General features: G+C 41.0%; 1 protein-coding gene across 3 annotated transcripts in view; it reads right to left on the reverse strand.

The window, feature by feature from the left end:
- Positions 1-26,277, reverse strand: part of taf2 (TAF2 RNA polymerase II, TATA box binding protein (TBP)-associated factor) — a 41,770-nt gene extending 15,493 nt beyond the window's left edge. The window contains exons 1-20 of one of the 3 annotated variants that reach the window (XM_037074208.1): positions 26,141-26,277; positions 25,712-25,869; positions 25,391-25,445; positions 24,729-24,889; positions 23,867-23,985; positions 22,493-22,634; positions 20,750-20,981; positions 19,761-19,945; positions 19,466-19,579; positions 15,578-15,677; positions 14,812-14,897; positions 14,541-14,676; positions 14,272-14,426; positions 13,713-13,827; positions 12,892-13,001; positions 8,943-9,008; positions 7,654-7,780; positions 5,267-5,392; positions 1,349-1,489; positions 55-165 (exon numbers count right to left, since the gene is read on the reverse strand). In XM_037074208.1, the coding sequence (XP_036930103.1) occupies positions 55-165; positions 1,349-1,489; positions 5,267-5,392; positions 7,654-7,780; positions 8,943-9,008; positions 12,892-13,001; positions 13,713-13,827; positions 14,272-14,426; positions 14,541-14,676; positions 14,812-14,897; positions 15,578-15,677; positions 19,466-19,579; positions 19,761-19,945; positions 20,750-20,981; positions 22,493-22,634; positions 23,867-23,985; positions 24,729-24,889; positions 25,391-25,445; positions 25,712-25,761 (2,331 nt within the window). In that variant the 5' untranslated portion in view covers positions 25,762-25,869; positions 26,141-26,277. Of the gene's footprint in view, positions 1-54; positions 166-1,348; positions 1,490-5,266; positions 5,393-7,653; positions 7,781-8,942; positions 9,009-12,891; positions 13,002-13,712; positions 13,828-14,271; positions 14,427-14,540; positions 14,677-14,811; positions 14,898-15,577; positions 15,678-19,465; positions 19,580-19,760; positions 19,946-20,749; positions 20,982-22,492; positions 22,635-23,866; positions 23,986-24,728; positions 24,890-25,390; positions 25,446-25,711; positions 25,870-25,956 lie in introns of all 3 variants that reach the window. The other 2 variants (XM_037074207.1, XM_037074209.1) reach the window with 2 other exon arrangements.
- Between the last annotated feature and the right edge of the window lie 693 nt (positions 26,278-26,970).

The raw sequence follows: 26,970 nt of genomic DNA on the forward strand, positions 1-26,970 counted from the left end.
ATCTTTAACAGGCTCTATGTTAGAGAACAAAAACGTGTGAATGTGAGTCTTTACTTTGTTTTTTCGGTTGTCATTGTACTTGATCAAATCAAGGATGAAGTTGAGGACATCTTTGGGGCAGAGGTTCTGGACATCTCTGAGTAGCGCCATGGCAACAGGCATTGTCTGACACAGAAAACAGAGACAATGCAGCAATCATGATTAGTATGGAGAAACCCATTTGATAGCTCAATTTTATGGTGTGCTTCAGTGTATCACATGGCTGCGCAAGTAAAACAATATTCGATATGAAGTTTTTTAACATCAACATGCATGAACATTTTTGACAGTGAATTGTGCCCCAAAATAAGTTGGGCATTGTTTTGAGCTAAAATAAACCTTTCAGGGTTCTCTGGTTGACAAAATATGTAACTGCACCACAGTTCACAAATCTGCAAACATGTTTACGTTATGACTATACTGAGGCTTCTTCTTTCTTCAGGCAACACAAGTGCCAACATGACATACTGTATGTGTAATATATTGGCAATGCTGTTTGATCTATGGCTTTCTAATTGGAGGGCTAACACAATGGCCTCTATTCAGAGTTCAACTTGGTTTCTACAGTCAAGAGTGACTTCATGGTTAATGAGGCCATTATAGATCACCTTTAGAATTATCTCTCTGAAGCCCCTTTCAAATATGAACTCTGTCAATATCCAGAGAATCAGATCAGGTCAGGTCAGATCACATGTTGAAAACACTCCATATGGTTTGGCCAAGGGATCAGGGAGAAGGCTACAGACTTCTCCATAATGATTACTGTTTTGTGTTTATATCAATACTACATGTATTTTGACATTTATGCAAAACATCAAACAAAGAGTGGAAAGTGATATACAGGCAAGAAAAGATGGCTATGAAGCAGCTACACTTGCTTCCATGCAAGATCCCTCTGCAGAAAAAAAGGCTGCAGCACTGTGGATCTGTGTCCAGCAGCAGCATGGAACGGGCCTTATGGGGATCTGAGAGACCGAGCTTGGAATTTTTCTGGGAAGATATTCTACAGAACTTTGACTATGAGCAGTTTAAATGCCATTTTCTCATGTCCCGGTGAACATGTGAGTATGTGCACTAACACGGATGATTATACAATGCAGACATGCCAACTCGCTTGCTGTGGATTCAGTTCAGACAATTGCCTTCTCTATTTACACATGTGGCTCACTCGAACTTAGGACTAGGAAACTGGCAGAGTAATGTCTAGGGCAAATAATGCAGACATTTCTATTCACACAGTCATCTGCTCTGAACTCTTTTAGTTACAATGCAAGTGTGAGAGGTTCTTGATTCACTTTCTTTGATGTACCTTTTGTAGGAAGTAACTCTGGAAGTTGATGAAGTTGTTGGTCTTGACGATGTTGGGGCAGCTCTTACAGCAGAACATTCGGGTGAACAGGGACTTCATCGCTGGCGGACCCTGCCATGTGCTCACCATGGCGTTAGCTATCTGCAAGGTGTTTATGAACACACAAGAAGAGAAGAATGCAGTTTTACCTTAGTTGACTTATGTTAATGATGCCAAATCAGAAAGTATCTGTCAGCTATTTTCCATCTGCTGCCCTCACAGTCAAATAACAGCAACATTGAAATATTCCAGAATTTTGCACTCTTACAGATTATGGTAGTAAGAGGAAAAATACTGCACAGAACAAAAATGACAAGTCAAGAAGTTTGAAAATGTGTATAACAATGTCCTTTTTGTCTGTTCAAATTTTTCTGGTGAGGACTGAACCACAAAGTAAAAGGCAAATGTCAGGTTTATGTTGGCCCCAGGCTGTTCCTTCTTTCTATATACACTTTCCATTGGTCCAAGTCCATTTGAGGGTTCAAGTCAGCAATATTTCACTCTGGGGTGAGTATAAGTCTGAGTGCATGTGTTTATGTGTGTGTCAGAGTGTATGTGTTTGAGCTTGTATGTCAATCTCTGTGTGTGTGTGTGTGTGTGTGTGTAGTATGTGTGTAGTATGCTGAAGGCCAGTACGATGGAGTCTGTTGGGGGTTCTGTTGCCAAACATAGCAACTTAATGAAAAAAGTGAAGTGGTGCCATTTCAACCTCCACCCAGTTTATCATGTTGTGAAAACATTGGTTCAGGTGGAACCCAAATGGCGGAAATCTACTGAGAATCCAGAAAATTGAGAATTTCCTTTAGCCACGGAATAGGATTATTCAGTCAACTGAGCTGAAGTGCAGCCAGCGTTGAACTAGTGGGTGGCCTTGCTATCTGGGAAGTTATATGTTGTTCTCCTACAGTAGCCCATTACATAATATTCTCTGAGTTTAAGATTCTGAGCCTAAGATTTTTACCATAACAATAAGGGAATTGAGATAACTTGGAGAGGAAGAGGAATTACAACTGACAATTGTGATATTTTCAGTCTCTGCAAAGCTAAGAGCAGAGTAAGTTTGTTTCTCTCTTACATCCTTGTAAGTTACAGTCAAGATTTTTCTTTATTGCCATTTTGAGTGCATTAAACAGAGGAAGACAAAAACCATACTCTGTTTTCTGACTAAACTCTACCACTCCACAGGTCCCCTAAATCACATTTTTGTGGTCTCTAACACATCTAAAGACTCTGCAAATAACTAAAACAAAACCTGGGCCTTGCTCATTTTGGAACATTTTGTTAATACCTGAGCTCATTTGTTTAACTTGGGATTAGGCTCATGTATTTCTTCAGATAAAGTGTCAAGTGACATGAAAAAACACAAAACATGCTCTCAGGTGCAAAACAACAAAAACAGACAACACAAACACAATGGCAAGTGACTTGTCATTGATAACTTAGCCATGCCGTACCTGCTTTCACATCCATTTGACCCTAAAATGGGGCTATTATCTAAAAAATGAATATCGTGTTGTTTTGAAGACGACTTAAAACTAACGACTGAGCCCATAAACTCATTAGGAAACTGTTTACTGAGATAATAAAGAGCAGAGGACTGTGACTGCCCCGCTAGGTAGCATGACATTTTTTGACTCAACACTGGTATTTAATGGCAATGCTAATACAGGGGATTGTGACCTGTAGTTTCCCAAGTAACCACACCTCTGCTCTTTCCCTTCCATAGCTGCTCTTTGCTACTGGAGAAGCCAGATGTCTGCTGCTCCTGCTCATCTAACTAATCAGAATGAATCAATACAATAACAAAAAACGTATACAAAAGATGTATATGTGCTGTCCTCTCCTGGCACACAACATCTCCAATGATGGTGGCTGTATTTCACAACGATTGGTACATTTGAGTTTTTGTTTAGACCCATTGAGGCTTGCTGTGGTGGCCCTGTGCTGACACTACAGCAGCAGATTAACTGAGTTAATCATGTCAGGAAACTCAATTGTAACTGCTAAGTTTATTAATGCCATGCCTGTAAATATGAGCACATGTATCATTTAATGTTAAGTATGTGAATTAAAACAGTTTGAAGATATACTATTCCTGCAGTAGCAATGCTGTGCCCCGTGATGTTACTTTTCAGAATTCAGCAAAAGCATGCAGATATATTTTCTCATATACAGCTTGTCTGGCTGAGCTATGGAGAGACGTCCAACTGTCACTCTAGTCCAGGGATGGGCAACTTGATAGAGAGGGCCACAAAAATGTTATTCATTTCTCACTACCTGAGGGCCAGATTGTAATCACGCACGTCCACCAGTAGGATACTGTCTCCCCATCATTCAATTAGCCAATTTAACACAGAGACAAAACATTCACATTCCTGAATGATATACAATTATTTCACGTTTATGGCGTGATATTTGTGCCACATTCGTGAAGGAGCAATGGGAGATTTTGAGCACAGAAAAATATATTTTGCTAGCACGATGATTTTTCCCTGTAAAGCATAATTTCATTTGCGGAAACAGAAATATATTCTGTGCTCAGTTAATGTATTTGCATGTTTGCTTTTATGCATTTCAAGGTGCAATAACAACCTCTGCACTCTCACGGACTCTTGCTGGCTTGCTCTCAATTTCTCCTTCTGTGCGCTCAACTTCGCCTGCACACTGGCTCAAGTTAGCACTGCATTAACAAACAGCTAATCTGAATTTAGCGCCTGATCTCCAGGTCTCCCACTGGGTTGACTTTGTGGCACATTTATATCACTGTGCTAACTTGAATGAGTATTCTCCATCATTGCTGCAATCTGTCCTCTGCTGCAGTGGCGCAGTTAAACGTGTGTCCGAGTGACACCTCCATCCCGCGTTCAAGTCCAGCTGGCTCCGCAGGTGTTTGATATAGTAAATAGTCGCCTGCAGTGTCTCCACCACTTGGCATTTGTCTTCCAGCTCCTGCAACAGATGCTTTCTGAGTCACGCTAACCTTCATTTATGCAGCGCACTCTGTGCTGCTCCTTTTGCAGATGTATGTGGCGTCCAGGTGGAAGGGCGTTCCGAGTCGAAGCGCATCCTTGTAGTGCACTCCGGCATTATCCATGGAGAGGCCATGGAGAGCAAGCGTGGACATATGAAACAGGCTCCACTAACGCCTCTTTATGAATAAAAAGCGATAGAACATGTTTGTTCTTAGTGTTTTTGAGGCTGAGATATGGGGGTGTGATCCAGGGCGGAGAAGTAGCCCTATCTCTCACATTAAGATACAAATTGTTTACATAATGTTCCTTACATCAACAGTGTGAATTACTGGTATTTGTAAATTGACTCATGGGCGGCATTGAGTGAAGACGAGGGCTGTATGTGGCCTGTAGGCCGCCAGTTGCCCATCCCTGCTCCAGACAGTTAGACGTCACCAGCTGTTGCTCTCTGCAACTTTACTGGAAAGATGTGCTCACAGGGCACGATTAGTTGAATGTGAATTGGAACTCGCCAGTACTGACAAAATTCTGTACCCTTAACAGTACTGAGTCTGGTACCGAACCCTAGTCACAACAGTGTATGCAAATTTCAAAGGTTACAGTTTTGGCTCCGTGTAGAGCCTGTGTCCAATTATAAATCAGCCTTTACAAAGAATGATGTCAGAACTATCTTTGCATCATGGAGAAGTCTTTTTTGCTTTAGTATGAATAAGTGACATCTAAGGTGATTGCTCATATCAAGTGTGTATGAGTTATCATGTCACATGTGACTCTTCATTTTGTCAAACTTAGTGTTTAAACCATTATTATTACACAGACAGACAGACAGACAGACAGACAGACAGACAGACAGACAGACAGACAGACAGACAGACAGACAGACAGACAGACAGACAGACAGACCGACCTTGGCCAAACAGAAGCACGCCTGCATGCGGACTTTGTAGAAACACTGTTCTTGCTCCAGGATGTCTGTCAGGGCCAGTCTGGAGGCAGGAGTCGGGAACTTCTCCAATGCTGTGATGGCCTCCTCCTAACACGGAGACAAGGTCAGTGGAAGAATAGAATACATACACTCAAGTACTGTACTTTAGTACAACTTTGAGGAACTTTTTTTTGTTTGTTTCCTTTTTGTTTATTACTTTGTACTCTACTATGACCTTTTGAAAGCTATACTTAGAGCCCGAGCAGGTCTTGACCTATTGTTTTTGAAGTGATGACTTTTTTGTACCAAATGATTGCATTTTTTACAGCCTGAACAACCCCAAAACTCATCAAACTTGTAATGTAGGTCACGCCTGCCAAAAATTTTAAGAATTGTCGTCGTGAATTACCACCACTAGGTGGTGCTATGATTGAGGAAAGTGTGTTTTGCCTTATAACTCCCATATAATTTATTACATTCAAAAACCTCATATCCACGTGTTCCCTGAATTGTGTTGAGTTTCATTATATAGGCCATGCCCATTTCCGCCTACTGTTTTTTTTTTCTGTGAATCTGCCAAATGTTGCAAACCTACTTTTTTAAACTCCTCCAAGGCGATTTCACCGATTTGCACCAAACTTTGCACACAGCATCTGTGGACCCTCCTGACTAAAAGTTATTGAAAGAATTTTCAAACAGGAAGTGCTGCCTATCTCCACATTGGTGTGTCAGAATGACATGAAACTCAGTTGACTACTTCCCCGTGAGCCCCTGAGGCTCTGCGCAATTTTGGTGGTGCTCTTTAAATTGAAGTATTTTATATCTCTACATCGGTAGGTCAGATTAACACGAAACTTGCTACAAATATTGCCAATGCCCTCTATAGCGCCCCCTGGAATATTAAAAATCCAAGCCACGCCTCCTATAGGCACCTACATGAATCACATTTGGTATGCATATGTATCATGACCAGATGCACCAAAAACACAGGGGGTAACAAACTGTCACTCCAACTGGAAATTGGCCGTTTTCATTCAAAGTTCCCATTTCACCCCCATTTTGATCCATTTCCATGCCTTGTACTTTAACCAATTCCTCCTACAGATTGAACACTACACACTTCCAATTCACTCAAAATCATCCATCACTCAGTTATCAAAAGCTTTCGCCTACGTGAAACATGGTGGGTGTCATGATACGGTCCATTTTCATGCTTTGCCATAAAGCATCAAGTCCTTATAACTTCAACATACAATTTCCCATGTACACCAAATTCATCACACATGTATATGATGTTGCCCTGAATACCTCCATGCATCAATATTGTGTCATATCAATAGCGCAAAGTACTGGACACAGGAATTCAGACAAACATCCTATTTACAGGATAGCGAGTTTTGACAGTTGAGGAATTTGTGACATATAGCGTGTTTGGAGTGTATAGTTAGTGTGTTATGTAGTGTTTGGTGCAGTGTGTTTAGTGTATAGTGTAGCCGTTTTGTTTAATGAGTCTAAACAATGAGGAGACTGCTGAATGTGGAGCAGGCAGGGAGACGCTAAGAGAGACCTGAGCCTGAGGCATTGCCTGCATTTAAATGTAAATAGTTACATATAACTTCAAAAACTTCTGCACAAATTCAGCAAATAATTTATATTTGCGTTATATATTCGTTAAACATATTTATAGTTCTCACAGTAAAAAAAAAATAACTTTTTCCGATTCGGATTTTAGGTCCATTGTGTTAATACAGTATGTCACAATAAAAAAAGAACTGTAAAGTCACACATGCGACACGTGTGTGAAATGATGACAGCAAACAAGGTAAGATAAACAGTTTTTAAGGTGAAATATGATGGCAAAATCAAAAACAGTCAAAAACAGCTAATTATACCCCGGAGGGGTATAATTGGCCTCTTGTGTTTGAAGAGGCCAACCGACATGCCCCCTGCTCCGTGCCGCCAGCTTATCCGTTCACACTAGCTCAGTTCTTTAATAATACGGCCCTGATACTACCTCCAGAGGCATGGGCCGGAGCAAATTTCACACTGAGACGGAGGAGGGGAATTGGCGTACTAAAGCCGCATCCAAAAGCCAGTGTGAATGGGGCTATTAATTGCTCTTGACTAATAACAAGAGTAACTGCCTTTATCTCTCCTCATTCTTTTTGTTTAGGAGTCAGTGTTAGAAATTCTAGTATTTTACAAAAATGCTTTTGGAACCCATCCTTTCTGAAGGAACACATTAGGAGAGTGTTAATTCACTTCAGCTGTACGTACAACACTTAACAAAATGCATGGTTTAAAGTCCATCTGGATTAATAAGCAAATAAGTACATTACAAATGTTCTGCACTCTTTCCATTAGCCCACCTGTGCAACTACATCCCTCTCATAGCGCAGCTGATACTGCCACATGAAGTCAGCCTGTTCAAACTCCACCTTCCTCAGAATGGACATGTCTGGGTCAATCCGGATCCAGAGAAGAGGAGAGTCAGCACTGCAGATGTAACAGGAGACAAATAGAGTGAGTAAAAGAAAAGTAAAGCATGTCAATTCAACTCACACTGGTGTCATTAGGTGGCTGGTGTGTGATCCCACACCAGCTACATAATGTAAAGGCTAAGCAGGCAAAGGTTTGTCAAGTACGGCTTACCCACTATTTTGTAGAGATTATTTTCTACGACTTTTTCAGTGAAGTCTAGCCAGTATGATAGATATGGACCACTCATATACACGACTGTGTTCCTTAAATAAGTACTGCATAACCCTAAGCTCTTTTTGTCTTGTGAATTGTATTATCCATTGCTGCCTTACCATCAATAGCTAGAGGTCACTGAAAAATGTAGTTGTTTGTCCACAATGACAAGGCTAGAAGGTGAGGCCTTTAACCCAAGAACACCACATCTACTGTGAAGCATGGGGGTGGTAGTATTTTGCTGTGGGGCTATTTTGCTGCCAGCAGATCAGCTGTTCTAAAGAAGGTAAATGGAATAATGAAGAAGAAGGAGTATCTCTAAATTCTTCAGGAAAACCTAAAATAATGAGCCATAAGATTGGATCCAGTTGTTCCAACAGGTCAATTATCCCAAATAAACATCAGAAGTGGTAAAGGCATGGCTAAATCAGGAATTTGGAAGGGCCCTCCCAAAGTCCTGACTTGACATTTATTGAGGACTTGTGGACAGTGCTGAAGAAACAAGTTCCTGAGGCCACACACGTTCTACGAGACATCCCTACAAAAGGTCAGCATTTCGTGTCACATTACGGTCCATTTAACCATAACAGTGCAGCACTGTGTTTGAGGAGAAATGTATATACACATAAATATACATACACAGTCACACATATATTTTTTATAAAATATTATTTTATATATATGTATGTGTGAATATATATATATATATATATATATATATATATATATATATATATATATATATATATATATATATATATATATTTCCACGACTACAAGTTTCAGCAGCTGCTTTTTAGGTTTTCCAGGATGCATGGGAACCTTTAAATAAGTTCTATTCTATGCAGTTTTTAACACCAAGAAAGGATATGTAATTTATAATGTTTTTTATGTGATGACGATAAGACAACCACTAAATTCCTAGATCATATGTCAGGTAATAGTGACAGCAGTGATGTCTTACTCCATGGCTGATAAATCCATGTCAACTTCTTCTCCATTCATCAGAGGAATCTTCTTTTTCTTGTTTCTGTGAAAAGAACCCAACAGAACAATCTGTCATTAGTTAACCAAATAGTTAAAGACAAACAATCATTCTTTAAAAACTTTGCTGACACTTCTGTTTCCTCAGTGCAGACACAGGAGGACTGAAGAGAGAAAATCCAGACTTCCCTCACCCCGGACACTTCCCCTAGGTCCTCCGGGAGGATCCCAAGGTGTTCCCAGGCCAGCCAAATGCCATAGTCACTCCAGCGTGTCCTCCCGGTGGGGCATGCCCAGAACACCTCCCAAGGATGGCGTCCAGGCGTCCAGTAAATCGAGAGCTTTGCCTTTCGGCTCAACTCTCTTTACCATGAGAGACCGATACAACAACCGCATTACAGCAGCCGCTGCACCGATCCGCCTGTCAATCTCTCGCTCCATCTTTCCCTCACTCGTGAACAAGACCCCAAAATACTTGAGGTCCTCCACTTGGGGCAAGAACTATCCCCCAACCCGGAGGGAGCAAGCCACCTTTTTCCGGTCAAGAGCCATGGTCTCAGACTTGGAGGTGCTGATTTTCATCCCAGCAGCTTCACACTCGGTTGCAAACCGCCCCAGAACATGCTGGAGGTCCTGGCTCGACGGAGCCAACAAGACAGCATCATCCACAAAAAGCAGAGATGGAATCCAGTGGCTCCCGAACCAGACCCTCTCTGGCCCCTGACTGTGCCTAGAAATTCTGTCCGTAAAAATAATGAACAGAACCGGTGACAAAGGGCAGCCCTGCCGGAGTCCAACATGCACCGGGAACTGATTTACTGCTGGCAAAGCAAACCAGGCTCCCACTCCAGTCGTACAGGGACCGTACAGCCCTTAGAAGAGGGCCTCCGACCCCGTACTCCCGGAACACCTCCCACAGAATGCCAAGAGGGACATGGTTAAATGCCTTCTCCAAGTCCACAAAACACATGTGGACTGGTTGGGCAAACTCCCATGAACCCTCGAGCACCCTGCAGAGTGTATAGGGCTGGTCCTGTGTTCCAAGGCCAGGACGAAAACTGCATTGCTCCTCCTGAATCTGAGGTTCGACTATCGGCTGAATTCTCCTCTCCAGTACCCTGGAGTAGACTTTCCCAGGGAGGCTGAAGAGTGTGATCCCCGGATAGTTGGAACACACCCTCCGGTCCCCCTTTTTGAATAGAGGGACCACCACCCCGGTCTGCCAGTCCAGAGGCACTGTCCCCGACTGCCACGCAATGTTGCAGAGACGTGTCAGCCAAGACAGCCCCACAACATCCAGAGACTTGAGGTACTCAGGGGGGATCTCATCCAGCCCCGGTGCTTTGCCACTGAGGACCTTCCCAACTACCTCAGTGACTTCGGCTTGGGTGATGAATGAATCCATTACCCAACCCCTGCTTCCTCTATGGAAGGCAGGTCAGTGGGATTGAGGAGATCCTCGAAGTATTCCTTCCACCGCCCGACGATATCCCCAGTCGAGCTCCCCACCTCCAACATAAACAATGTTGGTGAAGGGGTTCTTCCCCCTCCTGAGGTGCCGGATGGTTTGCCAGAATCTCCTCGAGGCTGACCGGTAGTCCTCCTCCATGGCCTCCCCGAACTTTTCCCAGACCTGAGTTTTTGCTTCCGCGACCGCCCGTGCTGCTGCATGCTTGGCCTGCCGTTACCCATCAGCTGCCTCAGGAGTCCCCCGAGCCAACCATGGTCGACAGGACTCCTTCTTCAGCTTGACAGCATCCCTTGTCCACCACCGGGTTCGAGGATTACTGCCATGACAGGCACCAGATACCTTACAGCCACAGCTCCGAACAGCCGCGTCAACAATGGAAGTGGAGAACATGGTCCATTCGGACTCAATGTCCCAAGCCTCCCTCGGGATCTGGACAGAGCTCTCCCAGAGGTGGGAGTTGAAGACCTCCCTGACAGGGGTTCCGTCAGACATTCCCAGCAAACCCTCACAATACACTTAGGTCTGCCGAGACTGTCCAGCTTCCTCCCCTACCAGTGGATCCAACTCACCACCAGGTGGTGATCAGTTGACAACTCAGCCCCTCTCTTCACCCGAGTGTCCAAGACATACGGCCAGAGGTCAGATGACACTACCACAATGTCAATCATTGATCTCCGGCCTAGGGTGTCCTGGTGCCACGTGCACTGATGGACAGCCTTATGCTTGAACATGGTGTTTGTTATGGACAAACTGTGACTAGCACAGAAGTCCAGTAACAAAACACCATTTGGTTTCAGATCGGGGAGGCCATTCCTCCCAATCACACCCTTCCAGTTAACACTGTTGCTGCCCACATGAAGGCCGGGTACTCTGCACTGCTGTTCGGCCAGTAAGCCAAAACAACAGTGAAAGACCTATCCCTGACCCGAAGGCGCAGGGAAACGACCCTCTCATTTACCAGGGAAAACTCCAACACATGGCGGCTGAGCTGGGGAGCTATAAGCAAGCCCACACCAGCTCGTCGCCTCTCACCGCAGGCAACTCCAGAGTAGAGGAGAGTCATCCGGGTACTCAAACCCCTCCATCACGGTAAGGTTGCAGTCCTCTAATTCATATGAATATTAATATGCAGAAATTATGGGTTTTTTTTCTCAATAGCTTCCATGTCATGTGGCCCACTGACTTCTGAAACAGATTCTGTTTCCATAAAAAATCTATAATAATTAAAGCTGCAAGCAGCAATGAATGGGCTCTTGCAGTCCAATTGTCGGGGCATGTTGTCAGGGTGTGCAGCTGTTGTGGCATGCTGACGTCGGGACTTGTTCATTCAACACATTCCATTGAAGAAGTCGTTCCGTGTGTAATTTGGTGGCTTTCTCCCACTGCATAAGATTTTTAAAAACTGAATACATGCCCAACAGTTCAAGGTCTTCTGACTCTTTAAAAGGTGGAATGGTGTCTATAGCTCAAAGCATAAAGCACAAGAAGAGGTTCAAAGTCGATGAGTTTTGAAGAGGATTTTAAGATTTTCCCCATTGACTTTCAATTCAAACTATTTAGACTATTTAGATCGCCACCATCTGTCCATGGAACACAATTCTGAACATTTACGTGATAATCAGACAGTATTTTGTAAAGATGTGCAAGATTGTCTGCTTTCGACACAATATGCAGGAATTTGTTGCTTTATATTTCAGACGTTTTACGGACTATCAAAATTCTTTTGATTACTTTTTGTCAGGAGGGTCCACAGATGCTTCACGCAAAGTTTGGTGAAAATCGCTCAAATTGCCTAGGAGGAGTTTGAAAAAGTATGTTTTCCATTTGTTGCGATTTTGCGAATGGAAAGTTAGCGCAAAAGTGGGTGTGGTACACCAAACAATTTAGCTGAATGCAGGGAACACATAGGGATAAGGTTTAATAATGTGCAACATATGAAGTGGGAGTTTTGAGCGAAAAACACTTTTGCATTGAAAATAGCACCACCTGCTGGTCATTTTTGGTGTGTGACTCACAGGGGCCATTCTATAGCACCTCTATGAATTTCATTTGCATAAGTGTTATGGCGCGGGCACAGTGCCAAATATTAAATTAGACGGGCACCAGAGCGCCACCTAGTGACAGATCGGTAAACCCTTCATCAGGTGTCCTCAGGAGGGCATGGACAATAAATGTACTAAGTTAAGTTGCGAATTAATCCGATGAACAGTTGTGGAGATATAAAATACATCAATTTAAAGAGCGCCACCTTGTGGTTATCGCCTAAAATTTTGCACAGGGGCTCAGGGGCTCATGCGGAAGTAGTAACCTGAGTTTCATGTCATTAGACTTGACCAATGTGGAAATATGCAACACTTCCACACTTGCCACTTGATCAGGACATCCCTAGTAAAATATTGAGCATGCAACGTACAATACTGAGAATTAGTTAGGGATCGTGTTCTGCTATAGTACGTACCGTCTGCTCTTGGAGTGACAGGGGATGTCATGCTTGAGGCTGTTCTCCTCGATCTGTAGCGTGTGGTTGAAGGATCCATCCAGCTCCTGCACGGTCACCTTGATGGGACCCTGCAGGGAAACAGACTTTTGGTTATGTAAAGGCCCAAGTAATATTAAAACAGCAAGTGTAGCCCCTTCCAAACATTGAATCTCTAACATTACTCAGACCTGCCTGAGTATTGACAAAGGTCCAGGGGTGTTCTCCATCACAAGAAAATTCTCGTGATGAAACATTTTGGAGTACTGGGAGTAATGAGGTAGAATTAAAAGTGGCAGAAAGAAAAATGGCATAAAATGTCAAGTACAAATACCTTAAAGTCGTACTTAAATACAGTACTTGGGTAAATGTACTTTGTTACTTTCCACCACTGGTAACTGACTTGAAAATGTCATGGAGTTAGCTGAGGCAAGCTAGTTTAGCTTATCATACATATGTCAAGTCCACATTATATACAATCTCTGTATGTAAACCTAGTGTTGAACAATCATTCTCATGTCATTCACCCGGACATGTAGCATGGTAGGGAGCATGCTGCACTGTAGATTCCAGACTTGACAAGAGTGAGTTTGGAAAATAAAAGCTAACACAAATGCGTTTTTAAAAAATCTCCAGATCAACCAACTCACCTGAAAGACCAGATGGCACTCAATACTCTGATTATCTTAAGTAATCTTGATTAATCATATGTTCAAGTCATGGCTTTTGGAAAAATTCTACTGCTCAGTCCTCGGTGAACACAGACAACATACTCAATCCACTGGCTGTTGCTCAATGCTCACCACATATTTCTGGGTTCCAGATGATGTGTAGTCCTGACGAATCTCGAGCTCAAGCACGTTCCTCTTCCTGTTGAAGGCAAAACTGCCAAAGAATTTTACCACAGCACTCTGGTCTCTGAGTACAAACAGTTAAGATTAAAAACAGATGCAAATAACTCAGCACAGCTAGAGAAAAGACAACCTGCTGAGACAAAAGGTTTTAACTAAACATGGGGGTCAGTTCTTAATAATACTGAAAAATACCTCATATTACAGTAGTAGGCTTCTGTTCAATTCAAGAACAAAAGATGAAGCAGGGAAAGTCCTTTCAGATTTACATATTGGCTAGGATTTTTAAGTAATCTGGGATCTGCACAACTTTAGTTTTAGAAAACAAGGGTTTTTATTTTCTTATGAAATAAGCTGATGTGGAATTGAGCCACAAGGCGGTATTAAAAAAAATCCTTGCCAATAGCTTTATTTTGTCACGATTTATGTAAGCAATGTTGCTCCTAAATGTGAAGTCATACAGTTCAGCTGGTTTAAAAACAACCACAAACCATTAGATATAAAAGGATACACCCATTGTTTGATGAGGGGTCCTATGTCTTTGCCAGAGACATTGGAGATGGATTTGAGGAAGGCATGAGTAGACAGGAGCATCTGACTCCACATTTGACTCTGGTACTTCTGGGATGAGGCTGTGCTGGCCAGGCTCAGGAGCTTATTGAAAACCTACATCGGACAACAAAAAACAAAGAGTTAAAAGGAAGGCTGCACCAGTTTCTGTTCAACTTTAAGTGTACTCTAATGAAGGCAGATAAGACAAACAAGAAAATGGTGCTCAACCTGCAGCATAAACTCCATGCTGATCCTGTTTTCTATCAGTCTCATCACCAGGTGAGCCTTACACTGGAACATCTTGTAGTACTCCCAGGACAGTGTGTGGGGGTGCTTTATGGAGAAGTGAAGATGTGGAGTTGGACTGAAGAAAAAAAACACTGTTGTCAGTCTGTCATGCAACCATGATTCATTAAATTGCATCGTATACACTTGGAAGATTAAATTAAAAAACTAAATTACAGTAATTGATGCATAGACATTCAAACTGAAACATTACTTGTCCTTCTCTTTGCCTCCACTGAATGTTGGGTGCAATAGAACACCTCCCATCTTCAGTTCGTAGTCCACAATTTTGTCCAACTCCTGGACACAATAGAATAACATTTATCAACAATTATGAAAGCTGTGTGTGTGTGTGTCTGTTTTATATCTATAAAATGATGTAAGACAGAGATATAATTTCCCAAAACTCAAGATGTAGTATTTAGATATCCTGCTTTATTCAACTCTCCAAAATAAACATCCAAAACCTGATATAACTAAGAACACAGCAAAAATGCCAAAGTAATAATAATAATAATAATAATAATAATAATAATAATAATAATAATAATAATAATAATAACAACAACAACAACAACAACAACAACAATAACAATAACAATAATAATAAGAAGAAGAAGAAGAAGAAGAATAACAGTTTACAATTACTTTTCAGTCAATCAAATGATCACATAATCTACTTGCAACTCTTATGAAATATCAGCCAACAGTGAAACAATCCTTGAACCCATGGTGACATCTTCAAATGTCAAAACACAAAACATATTACATTTAAGTCAATAAATGTCAGAGAAGCAGTAAAGGAGCTTGAATCATGGAATATCTGGTCATTTAGACTGTTTTGAGCTGAAAAAAAGCCACCCACTTTGTAGAGAAAATTACAAATAATAGTATCAAAAAAACTATTTGCAGAAGCTGGGCTGTTAGTACCACCACTAATGACCAAGGATACACTGGAAGACAGGTAAAACATCTGTTACCTCTTTGATCCAGTGCCGGTATTCATTGACTCCAAAGGTCTTCTTTAGGTAGAGGCCGTAGATGTAACCAGAGATTCCCTTCAACACCCACTCATCAGCCCTTTACACGTAAGAACAAATCATGTCAAATCTCACGAGAAACAAATCATTACTATACATACTCACATACACACATACACATATATATTGTGACGGCCATGCCTCTGGTGCTGTTGGGCAGTTTGCTTGTCTTCTTTGGTCTTGCAGGTGCCCAGCAGGAGGCACTGCTGCGCTGCTCTCCACGCTCCTTATTGTATTGTTTCCACATTGACATGTTGGTTTTTGAGTTAGTTCTAATAAATTATAATTTCCTTGCTTTAACTTCTTGTGTCCTCTCCTATCATTTGTCATGGTTTTGAGCCGGCCGTGACAAATTGGGAGCTCGTCAAAATTTTGGATAGATGCTTTCTTTGTGAACATTTAATCTCTTTTGTGTTGAAGGCCTCCAGGTGCACTTGATTGCTGGGGTTTCTCAGGCAGTGTTGAATGGCTTGAGAGGTCACACCTGGGTGAGTGATTGTTCTTTGTCTGTTTGAACATGCAGAAGAGCATGATATGAGTTGGATTTGAAGACCCGTTTGTCCAGAGGAGGGTGAGAATTGACACGCTGGTGTGTAATTTTTTTGGAGCTAAAGCTGATTTCCCCTGGTAGGCATAGCAGCATTGTTCCTTTGAGCTTTGCTGAATTTGTTGTTTTTTGTAGAGTTGAGTTGAATGCGGTTAGAGACTTTATCTCGGGAGCATGTCCATGGCTGTGGGGGGGTTGCCAGATTCTGGTCGCTTCTTCACGCCAGTGGTCTTAAGTGCATAAATACCCACCACAACTAACCACATGAAGACTAGGGATGAGTTACTTTAGTTTTGGTTAGGCAGATAGAGGGGACACTCCTGTTTGCCTTTTTTTACAGCCATTGTGTCACTTGTTCTCCTTTGGGCTGGGTTTGGACGGCAGCACAAAAGAGCAGTTATTGAAATTTGCAGACCATTACAAGGTTGAAATTAGTGACAAAAGACTCAAAGATACAGTTAAGTCAATTTTAAAGGCTAACTTGTACGAAATGGAGATTTTGCCTGGTAAAAATGGAGATGTTGCTGAGACTGCTGGTTCATCTTCAGAAATAGCTCAGAGCATTGCTTTGTCCTTTGAACAGCAGAAGGAGTTGCTGCTTACAAATGGAGCAGGAGAGGTTAAAGCATAGAGTGGAAGTTGAGAAGTCAGAGAAAAGGAGGTCTGAAGTTGACTGAGAACTGGCTTTTTGAGGTGTGATGCTGCCATAGAGCAAGCTGTAATCAAGTTGGAACATTAGAAGTTAAGTTTGAGCAGAGAGGCTAAGTTGAACGTGGAAGCTGGTCAAGGGCTTGCCTGTTTTACAGCAGAGCATGTAAAACAGGCAAATGAGGAGAAACTGAACACATGTGATACAGAAAAGCAACACCTCCATGTCATTTTACATGACAACTTAAGGAATATGAAAAAAGCAGTGGATGATTTGGAGGTGCCAAGCATGTGCTGCGTCTCACACACTTCCGCTGCATGTACTCAAGGGTCTGCTGTCATAGTGCAGCGTCAGACTCACCTGCTAACACAACTAGGTGGCCGGCCAATGTTGCAATAGCACGTGTTGAATAAGAATGAGCCATGTGAAAGTATATACTTTGTTTCAACAAAATAAAAAAAAACTTAAGGAATGCAGGTACTTTTTTTTCTTAATGCAGCTGTATTATCCAGGAAAATATTAGTTAAGGCTGAGTATCAGATCGGGACTCATTATCGGCAGATAGTAAATATTAAAGGACTTGGATTGGGGTGAAAAAAAAACCTGATCGGGACATCCCTACGTAACACAACAATACATAACTAGGTATGAATAAACCGGCCTGCACAAGGAATAAAATGTAAAAACAATGGATTGTTACACTCTATAAATGTGACACTAAGGATAAAATGTAAAAATAACGGGTGACAGGCAAGTTACATGCAGCTGGTGAACAACTTAAAACTGAGAGTTTGATGATAAATTCCCTCTTAGTTTTACCTATTCAATCCCTGCTGCCCTGCTATGTGCTCTTTGAAAGTGGAAATACTTTAAAATCATTTAAGGCCGCAATTGAATTTTACTCTGGCTGTATTTCTAGGAAGAAATGTCATGGTAAACACAACTTTCTTAAATCTATCAGCCTGGATTTATTAGCTTGTGAAAACAGAGACCGAATATGCTGATGAAACCACTTGAAGCTGGAATGAATCCAGTCTGCCTTATGTTTTTAGGATGATTTCATCAGTGTATCTGCTATAAATTACATTAAAGAGAAGAGTATTTCAGAGAAAGATTTGACCCACTCTCCGCCTTAATACTCTATGGATTGTATCATAACTGATAATTAAAACATGTTGATCTCCGAAGAGTTACGTTTCCTTGAACAGAGGCCCCAATTTCAGGCATGGACAATAACATGATACCTTTAAAAACAGCAAACTAGACCATATTTATATACCACTGGTCTAACAATGTCAACAGACATTCATTAAGAGAAGAACCTGATACATCTTCAATTACACAGACACACATATAGAACAGAAATCCAAGCTCTTGTTTGTTCTTCAGCCTTTACAGGCTGCTGAGCAGCGCCTCTTTCAAATTACAGGCCCCAGGTAACCCCAACTCTGATTAACTGCTAGCAGGTAGTCATGATGCCATGCTTTGCTAAAATCAAAGAGATCTGACTTTTGTTTCACAACATCGACCAGCTCAACAGCATGAGCAAACCAAGGCCCCACATCTGATGTGTGTTCAGTGGAGGAGAGGAGAGAAGAGAAGGGGAGAGGAGGTAAAGGAAGGACACGTATGCATTTCTTTCTCTGAAGGACTTACAAGCTCTAGAGTTTAAGTCCTACTGATGGGCCTCTTAACACAAGCAAGCAAGAGTTTTCACTCAGTCTCTCTCATGCTCTGTCCACACTAAGCAGTAATACAGTGATCCATCAAGGTGGAGAATACAGGCCAGCGCTGGCCCAACTTCTGACTCCTAGTACTGCCAAAATAGCTTAGTTCTGTTTTAAATCTCTCATCACTGGCCTTATATGAAAAGGTCTGAGGGCTAAATGCTACCACACTTCTCAAAAAGACCAGAACACTATGGAGAATCAAAAGTGGTGATTCCAAAAACGTAGCGTCAGTACTTTTCCATTACATGCAAATTTGGCCTCTGGGATTAATTCAAGTTACTCACAGTCGCAGATTACTTTGAATTAACTGCTTCATACAACATACCACCTGGTCACATCTAAAGGCAAAGGTATTCATACCGGCTTCCAATGACTACACGGAGCCTTCAGAAACTTTAAAAATGTCTACAATTTGAAGTAACCTTAATCCGTCCAGGAACCACAAGCTTTATTTCAAGGACATTAGCTCTTCAGTGTACTAAAAACATTATGACATTATCCAACAGTAGATAGCACAACAAATGTAACAAATATTTTCAGATTATCCCACTGATGTACTCGGGCTGCTCTGCCTAAACCTTGGACAGATAGCTTTACTTGTGTGTGATGCACATTCAGGGATATTGGCTACTTTAAACACCAATCAACATAAGTGATAAGTCCCTCCGTTGCTGCCTGTTTTTACAGAAAAACGGAAATATTCCGAACTCAATAGCACTCCACTGACTATTTAATTGGAACTTTAAAGTATGCTTTCTGGCAGATTCACAAAAATACATCCATATAGTATAGAGAGTCTCTTGTTTGACACTGATCAGCCAATGAGAAATGAGCCTTCAAATGACCTCCAAATGGCATATCTGTTGTGTCAGACATGACAGCATCATTGTGCTGAGTCTCACCATGACATCCTGGAGATGAAGCAGCCAAAGAACTGCTGAGCCAATGCCTGGGCCAGACAGCGGCGTGTCTGAGGGGTCTGGTCTATGATCATGGCACTGTGGAGCAGGTTAGTACTGAAAAAAACAGACAGAATGAGATAAATACAGAGAGCATACACATAAAACTTGACAAACTGCAACAATTCCAAGTTACTGCAAGTATCCATAGTTCTCTACATTCACACACAAACAAATTTACCACTTGTATTCTTATCTGAAAAGACAGACAGTCAGGCACACACTATCTCATGCTTACGTGAAGATGCTCATGGAAGCATATGTGGACACTTGGACATAGGCTTCGTCCACAAACACAGTCTTGAAGCAGGCATAAGGGTAGCGGCATGTCAAGATCTCCTCATAGAACTCAAAAATCTCATGAAGGTAAGACATGGAGTGTTTGAGCAGTGGCAGCAGCTGTGGCAGGCAGAAATGGGTCACCTGATGGGGAGCACAATGTTAGAGATATGAACTCAAAATGTCAGAAAGTAATGAGTGAAAAATGACAACAAAAAAAAAACCTTATTAGATTCATACAACTAAGGTTAGTTCTCTGGTAAATTAATGACAGCAACAAAGACAGAATACCCAGGATGTCCCTTTGCACATCTGAATATCATGGAATTTTATATATATATTAAAGGGCACCCTGTAGTGAGGGAAACCTGAATTTCAACATTACCACCTTGTGTTTAAGGACATCTAGTGGTCATTAGTAGAAAATAGGATGGATAAATTACTAGTAATTAAAACAGTCCTGTAGTTATTATTGACAAACTGATGGATCGCATAACTTTTTTTATTTAGATAACAGAGTAGTTGAGATTTTCCCATATACAACCTTAGTTGGTGCAAAATATTTACACTGAAATTGAGTGAACTACAACCTGTTATGAATGAGTAATTGCTAATCAGAATGGCTATTCAGCTGGAACACAACCAATCAGAGAATTCAATGGCTCAGATGGCCAACGGCCAATCTCCTCAGACTTCGCATGTTGAACAATGTTCAACAATGTTTTGTTCCCGACCTCCTCCGAGTCTCCCCAAATGCTTCAGACGTCCAACAATTGGGCCAGTGTGTTCCTGCCTTTAGTGGTGCTGTGCTAACTGTGTGATTTCCCTTGAAAAAATGTTTTAGCAAGCATATCACAAAATAATGAATGTAGACATCAGAAACAGCACTACAGGGTTTCTATTCCAACAAACCTAAATGCATGCAGAAACATCCTTATTCAAACCCACCTCATGCATGTAGGGATCTACTAGGATTTCAAAGGGCCCCACAGCCAGAGAGATATTGGGGGCCGCAGTAGGAATGGGGAGGACATAGTGGAAAGTCTTCTTCCTCATATCATGGGTGTAGATGGTTTCCACGAGATCGCCACAAGACACCGCCACCATGGAAGCATCCACAGTGAACTCCAATTTCCATGTACAGAGCTCTGAGTAGGAGTCGACACAGGGGAACCAGAATCTGAGAGAGAAGACAATCTGATGAGCAGGGAACGTATGCACACCAGTGATTCCCTTAGTTGTAGATGTAGCAGCCATGGTCTCACAAGCAAAAAATGTTTTTTGTACATTCAAGTTTTGTACAAGTATGCTGTAAGGTACACAAGGTCTGACAAGCCAGTCTTTTTGACTTATCTGATGATTCAAACTACATGAATTCCTGAGTTGGACACCAAAAGTAATGCCGTAATTCTGCTGACCAACACTCACACCGCCTGCCCACTGAGGCCAAAACATGGCTCCTCCAAACACTCTTAAGTGTTTTCATAGTGATATACTAGGGGTTGTGACCCACCCCCCAGTCCTCCTTGGATTTACACAGATGTGATGTGACAAACAAGCTATTGTTCTATGTTTTACACATAGAATAATAGCTTGTTTGTAACATCACATCTGTGTAAATTTTTCTGTTTAAATCAACTGGGTGTGGCTGGCTAGGTGTTGGTTATTTTTTAATTATTCATTCTTTAAGGGGCACTATGTAGTTTTGGTGAAAACAAAAACATTCAGAATTGTAATATTTACAACACCAATAAGATAATAATACAAATGCAGACATATTAATTTCTCCATAACTGATAAAAAGAGAAGAAAAATGAGGTCCCCAGAACGTTGTTTAAAGCTAGAACGGTGGCAGGGTCCGCCAAATATAAACAGTAAAACAGTATGAAAATGTGCTGCCCTTTAAGGTCAGTTTGTTTACTTAGTTTATCCAGTCATGAAAATGAATAGAGTTTGTGTATTGTGTGTGTTGAGGTAAAACAAAATTCAAAGAGGATCTTTTTCTGCTGGTTAAAATTTCTTCCTCAAAACTACATAGTTTTTACTTGCATAACCACAGTGTTGTATTATCAAACAGTGTTAATTTACTTAAATACCTTACATATCTTACAATCTTTTATTAATACTTATTAGAAAGAATAGTTAACATGTCTGAGGGATTTTTACGATTCTCACTAATTTACAGCTGTTGCATGTCACGGTGCCCCCCACACAATGAAGGCCTCCGGAGTGAAGAAAACATCCAGTTCATGTGGAACACTTACAATCTTTATATTGACATGGATCTTCCAAATCTTGTTTATTTCACAGATCTGTCTTTCCAAGCAAATTACTATGAAATGACTACATTTCCTGATAAATTTCTGAACGATGCATACGTCAAGTTGCAAGAAAGTTTCATGGACCTAGCCACAAAAAGGACGGCCAATTGGCGGCTTATTGCCTAGTATAAAAAGGGCCAGTGAGGCTGATCAGAAAAAAGGCTTTGTATGTAAATGTTGTAACATTGCATAAGCTTGTCAAAATGATGCAAAGGTGAATGTGTGCCATAATGAAAGATAAAAGCAGTCCAACAAAATCTGGACAGTGTGATTTTTTTTTTTGGCCGGGCAGTGTAGATAATGTGTAGCTTTAACGGCATGTATTGGAAAGTGTTATTTGATCTATCAGGGTTAGTCTCTGTTACTACACCTGGTGGAGTTCTGGTATCCAAATGAGAACACGTGAGCTCCTCTCTCCGCCATACTGCCTTCCACATCAGGAACAACAAAGTGGAGACCTCCTTTTGGCTGGTCCAGAGAAAATTCAATATACACCTTTAAAACTTTCAAATCTGCAGACCAAAACACACAGAAACATCAGTGGATCAGTCTAAACCTTACAGAACAATTTCTGTCAATAATCCAAGAGTAGAAACCCTTTCACTTATACTAAAGAAATTGGGTAATCCACCTCAGGTGACTATACTGATTCAAGAGATGAGCACAGATATTGCAGACATCCGCCTGCATGTTACCACTCTGACAGTACACAATATTGAAAGAGTTTCTGAATACAAATATTTGGGTATCCGGTTGGATCAGAAACTCACATTTGTTAGCAAGCTAAGACAAGAAATTGGTTATTAGAAAGAGAACTACTTTCCCCATGTTTTGTAGGGAACGGATCATTGAAGCTATCTTTTTATATGTCCTGGATTATGGTGATGTTATCTATAAACACGCCTCTGTCTCCACTTCACTCCACCAGAGTAAGAGTGGAGACGGTTTATCCCTTTGCCCTCAGATTCATTACTGGTGACTGTTATTCCACTCATTGTATTCTATGTGAAGAAGTTAGCTTGGCACCTTTAACCATAAGATGTGACAGCCATTAGTTTGTATTTCTTTTTACAGCCTTGAAGGGCAACATGCCACCATATATCAGCTCTTCATCAAACTGGTGACAGAGTTACTGTTCAACACGCTCTAGTGATCATATAATGCTCCAGGTTCCTAGAGTAAACACCACATTTAGGAAAACTGATTATAGTTTCAGTGCTTCATACACTTTTACAAACATTTTACAACAAACATTTAAACCTAATACAGTTACACCTATAGGTCAGTTTAAGACTTTGAGTTGAACTACTCAGCATTTGAATGGAACTGTTTTTAACTACATGCTGTCCTATATGGTTGCCTGTCATTTGTCTTTTATGCACCTCTGTGTTATTTGTGTTTTGCCATATTTGTTTTTTTTTTCCATTTTATTGGTATTCTGTCATAAAGCTTCTTGTCTGTTATCATTTTTATGGACACCTTAAGTTTTACCTCCACCTCGCTCTGTGATTATGTTTGTTGTTTCTGTTTATCTACTATCACATTTTTGAACCTATTCTGTTTTTTTCTTATTTGTGCTCTCAACATCATTGGACATAAGAGCTTGCCCTCAGTAATTTCCCGAAACGTAAACAAAGGTTAAACGAAGGGTTAAACTATGTCAGTCTTAACACACTGCACTATATGTACAAGATGTAAATGACTGAATTATCCTGTTATAGTGGCCCCGTTGTCACAGTCTTACCATCTCCTTGTTTCCATAGCTCAGAGGGGACTTTGATGACCAGCTCCCCATGCCCTGCATCAGGGTCTACAGCACTCACTGCGGCTGTGTAGGCACTGGAGAAATAGTTGAGGTTTCTCCTACAAACACACACATATAGAAAAAGCACAAAATGATCACACAAAGTAGACAGACAGCGATATTGGTAATATACCCACTTCTCATGAAATATTAGACAGCTACAGGGGTTTCTTCTACCACTGAACACTAGATATAAACTTCTTACCCCAAGTCTCACCAACACAACCAACTGGATTTCTAATTTTCTCAAAGCTAATCTGGTCAGAAGGATACCTATAATAAATTTTTTAGGCAGATACCAGTGATTTACGGTTGTGAGTTGGCATATTTTCTGGAAATTTAATTGAGTGTTTACAGATTAAATAGCCAGATGGCAATGAGGTTTTATTACCATTGCGGTCAAATGAATACTGAACAGAGCAAGGTAATTCATCACACTGATGCAAAAATGCTGTAATTCCAATAATGTCACAGTTTGGAATTTGGAATTGTATAGTTTTGTACAATGCTTTTTGTTTTTTTATGTATAGCTGCAACCTACTGTTTACAGTCACACGTTTTTCAAAAGCCACTGACAGACTTGGATGGCGAAAAGCCCAAAAGATACTGAAGAAATTCAAGATTTAACAGTGATCCACAAATGTGAATGTGTTAAAATAGCAGATGTAATGCAGTCTAACAGGATTTTGTTTCCACACAAACAATTATGAATCTATTTTACAAATTACAAGCCATGATTTCACAACTCCAGATTATACTAAAATGTGCATCAGAGATGACGACAGTGCACCGATTTACTCACTGCTTGGACTCATGGTGGCACACCTCCAGCGTGGGGTCATTATAAATGAATGGGGCTTCAAGTTCATTGACTCGGACCCTGTAGATGCGGCATTGTTTGCTGTTGAGCTTGATCCTGTTCAGGTTGACCACTGTAGGGAAAATCGTCAGCTCCACATAGCCCTGTTGGATACAAAAGAGAGGAAGTTGGTGAAAATTGACAATCATTGTCATCTGTAGCTAAGGAGATTTTCATTTTCTGGACTTGGTTGTGTTTGACCAAAGATGTTCAACAGACAAGCATCTGTGCTGGCTTCATTGCTGTGGGAGTCTTTCCAAGTCCTTGTGATTTACATTCTACATAATTCTGCAGGGCTGTAACGTGTTTATATCATTACACTTACTATGTTACAAACACATAACAAGTTTTGAACAAGTTACAGTAATGCTTGCAATGGAATTAAAATTCTCCCTGACTGAATGAATACATTGTTAAAAAATGGTGGCCAAAAAAGAAGAAACACTATTGTCAAGCAGTTATCACCAAATGTCAACTATTTTACAATTAGTAAAATGGGACCCACACAAAATTGCAAGGATTAGGAGTCGCCACAGCAAAACTGAATCAACAATGACATTATAGAGTCGTTTAACACATTGTTTTCACACTGTGTCTGTACTCACAATGACAGACTTCCTCTGGAAATTGATGTTGTTGATGCACACCGCCTGGTGGGTCGTAAATACAACCACAGAATGACACAGTCAATATGCGATATAAATCTGAGCTTTTTACCAACCGTTAATTAACGTTACTTATATATTCCTATCTCATTAACTCACTCCGCTAACTTGTTTCCTTGTCTGTGCTTAATGGAACTCTGCTATGTACCTAAGGATATCTTATTAATGTTAAACTAACGTTAACTTTGCTTTACTGTCTAACATAATGGTAAGTTACAATATTTTACGCAAGTGGGCACAAAATTAAAGAAAAATACTTATAATTTAAAAGGGCGCGGACTCTCAAATCCTTTATCCTTCTTCCTGTTCATCGTCGTTTCTTGGTGATGTGCTTTGACACAAGGTTCAGCATGCCCACACTCAGCTCCGTGAGGCTTCCTGCTCAGCTCCAGATGCGGCTAACTGGTGCAACTGGCAGACTGCAAAAAGTAAGAAGACAAAACAGTGCTTCAATAGAAACAACGTTAAATGTTACGACGGTCTGAGTCAAATGCAGCCTCCCTTACGTTACCGTCTCTGTGGTGGGAGCTGTTCCCCCGGACACTGCTGTACAGTGTGTTTACGCCAACCACAGCAGATATATATCTATAAATATGATTTGGACGTGGCCAGTAGTCGATGTTATATACCGATGGACTGGTTCACGTGATAATTACTGCAGTTGCGGGCCATCAAAACATCCAGCTATACCTTGTCTGTCCGGCTGCTCAAAGCATTGTGACCGTAGCTCCAGTGTGTTCGGCCATTTTGTTTATAACCTTTCACCTCCCGCGTAAAAATAACAACAATCATAGATATTTTTTTTTTTTATCACAATTATATATCAGGTAACATATAACTGTTTAACAAAGTACGGAAATGAACAGAAATTAATCTACTTTATATTTATCAAAAAAAGGAGTTTATATCTTTACTGCGTCACACCGGGGCGGGGCTTCCTTACTATCTGCCCGGAGGTGCGCGAGCTCCGCGGGAGCGCGCAAATCTTACCGGACTTTGCCCTACTTGCAGACTTTCAAGAAGTCCGCGTGTCTTGAGGGCTGTCAAAACCACGGAGGTTAAATTACACATTACTATATTACCCTGCACTTACGCATGGGGAGCAGACATCACCAGACTTCAGAGTTTAATCATCCACAGTTTGTTATGCCAGCCGACGTTGTAGAAGTTGTTATGAATGTGTGAAAACAATTACTTTATTGAAACGGTAGGCTACTTGAATTGTGTCGGCCATAAGTAATATTCATATACAGTATTTATTCTTGATACAGAAATATGTAGAAATAAAGGGCTATTAAGTAAATTGGTTTTAATATTGTAATATTTAGGGGTGTCTATCAGCTATATTGTGAACAGGAACAGATCATGGTACGGCTCAGTCCGCGGGTCCGAAGAGTTGAGATTTGGGATTTTATCCATTACGTTTATGATTTCACTTGAAATATTAAGTAAACAGTTGTATATGTGTATCCTCTGTATGTTTTACTACCTTTTGTTATAAAGAGAGTAAGTGGGTGTAT

This window comes from Acanthopagrus latus, chromosome 17, assembly GCF_904848185.1.
Source record: "Acanthopagrus latus isolate v.2019 chromosome 17, fAcaLat1.1, whole genome shotgun sequence".
NCBI classification, from domain to species: domain Eukaryota; kingdom Metazoa; phylum Chordata; class Actinopteri; order Spariformes; family Sparidae; genus Acanthopagrus; species Acanthopagrus latus.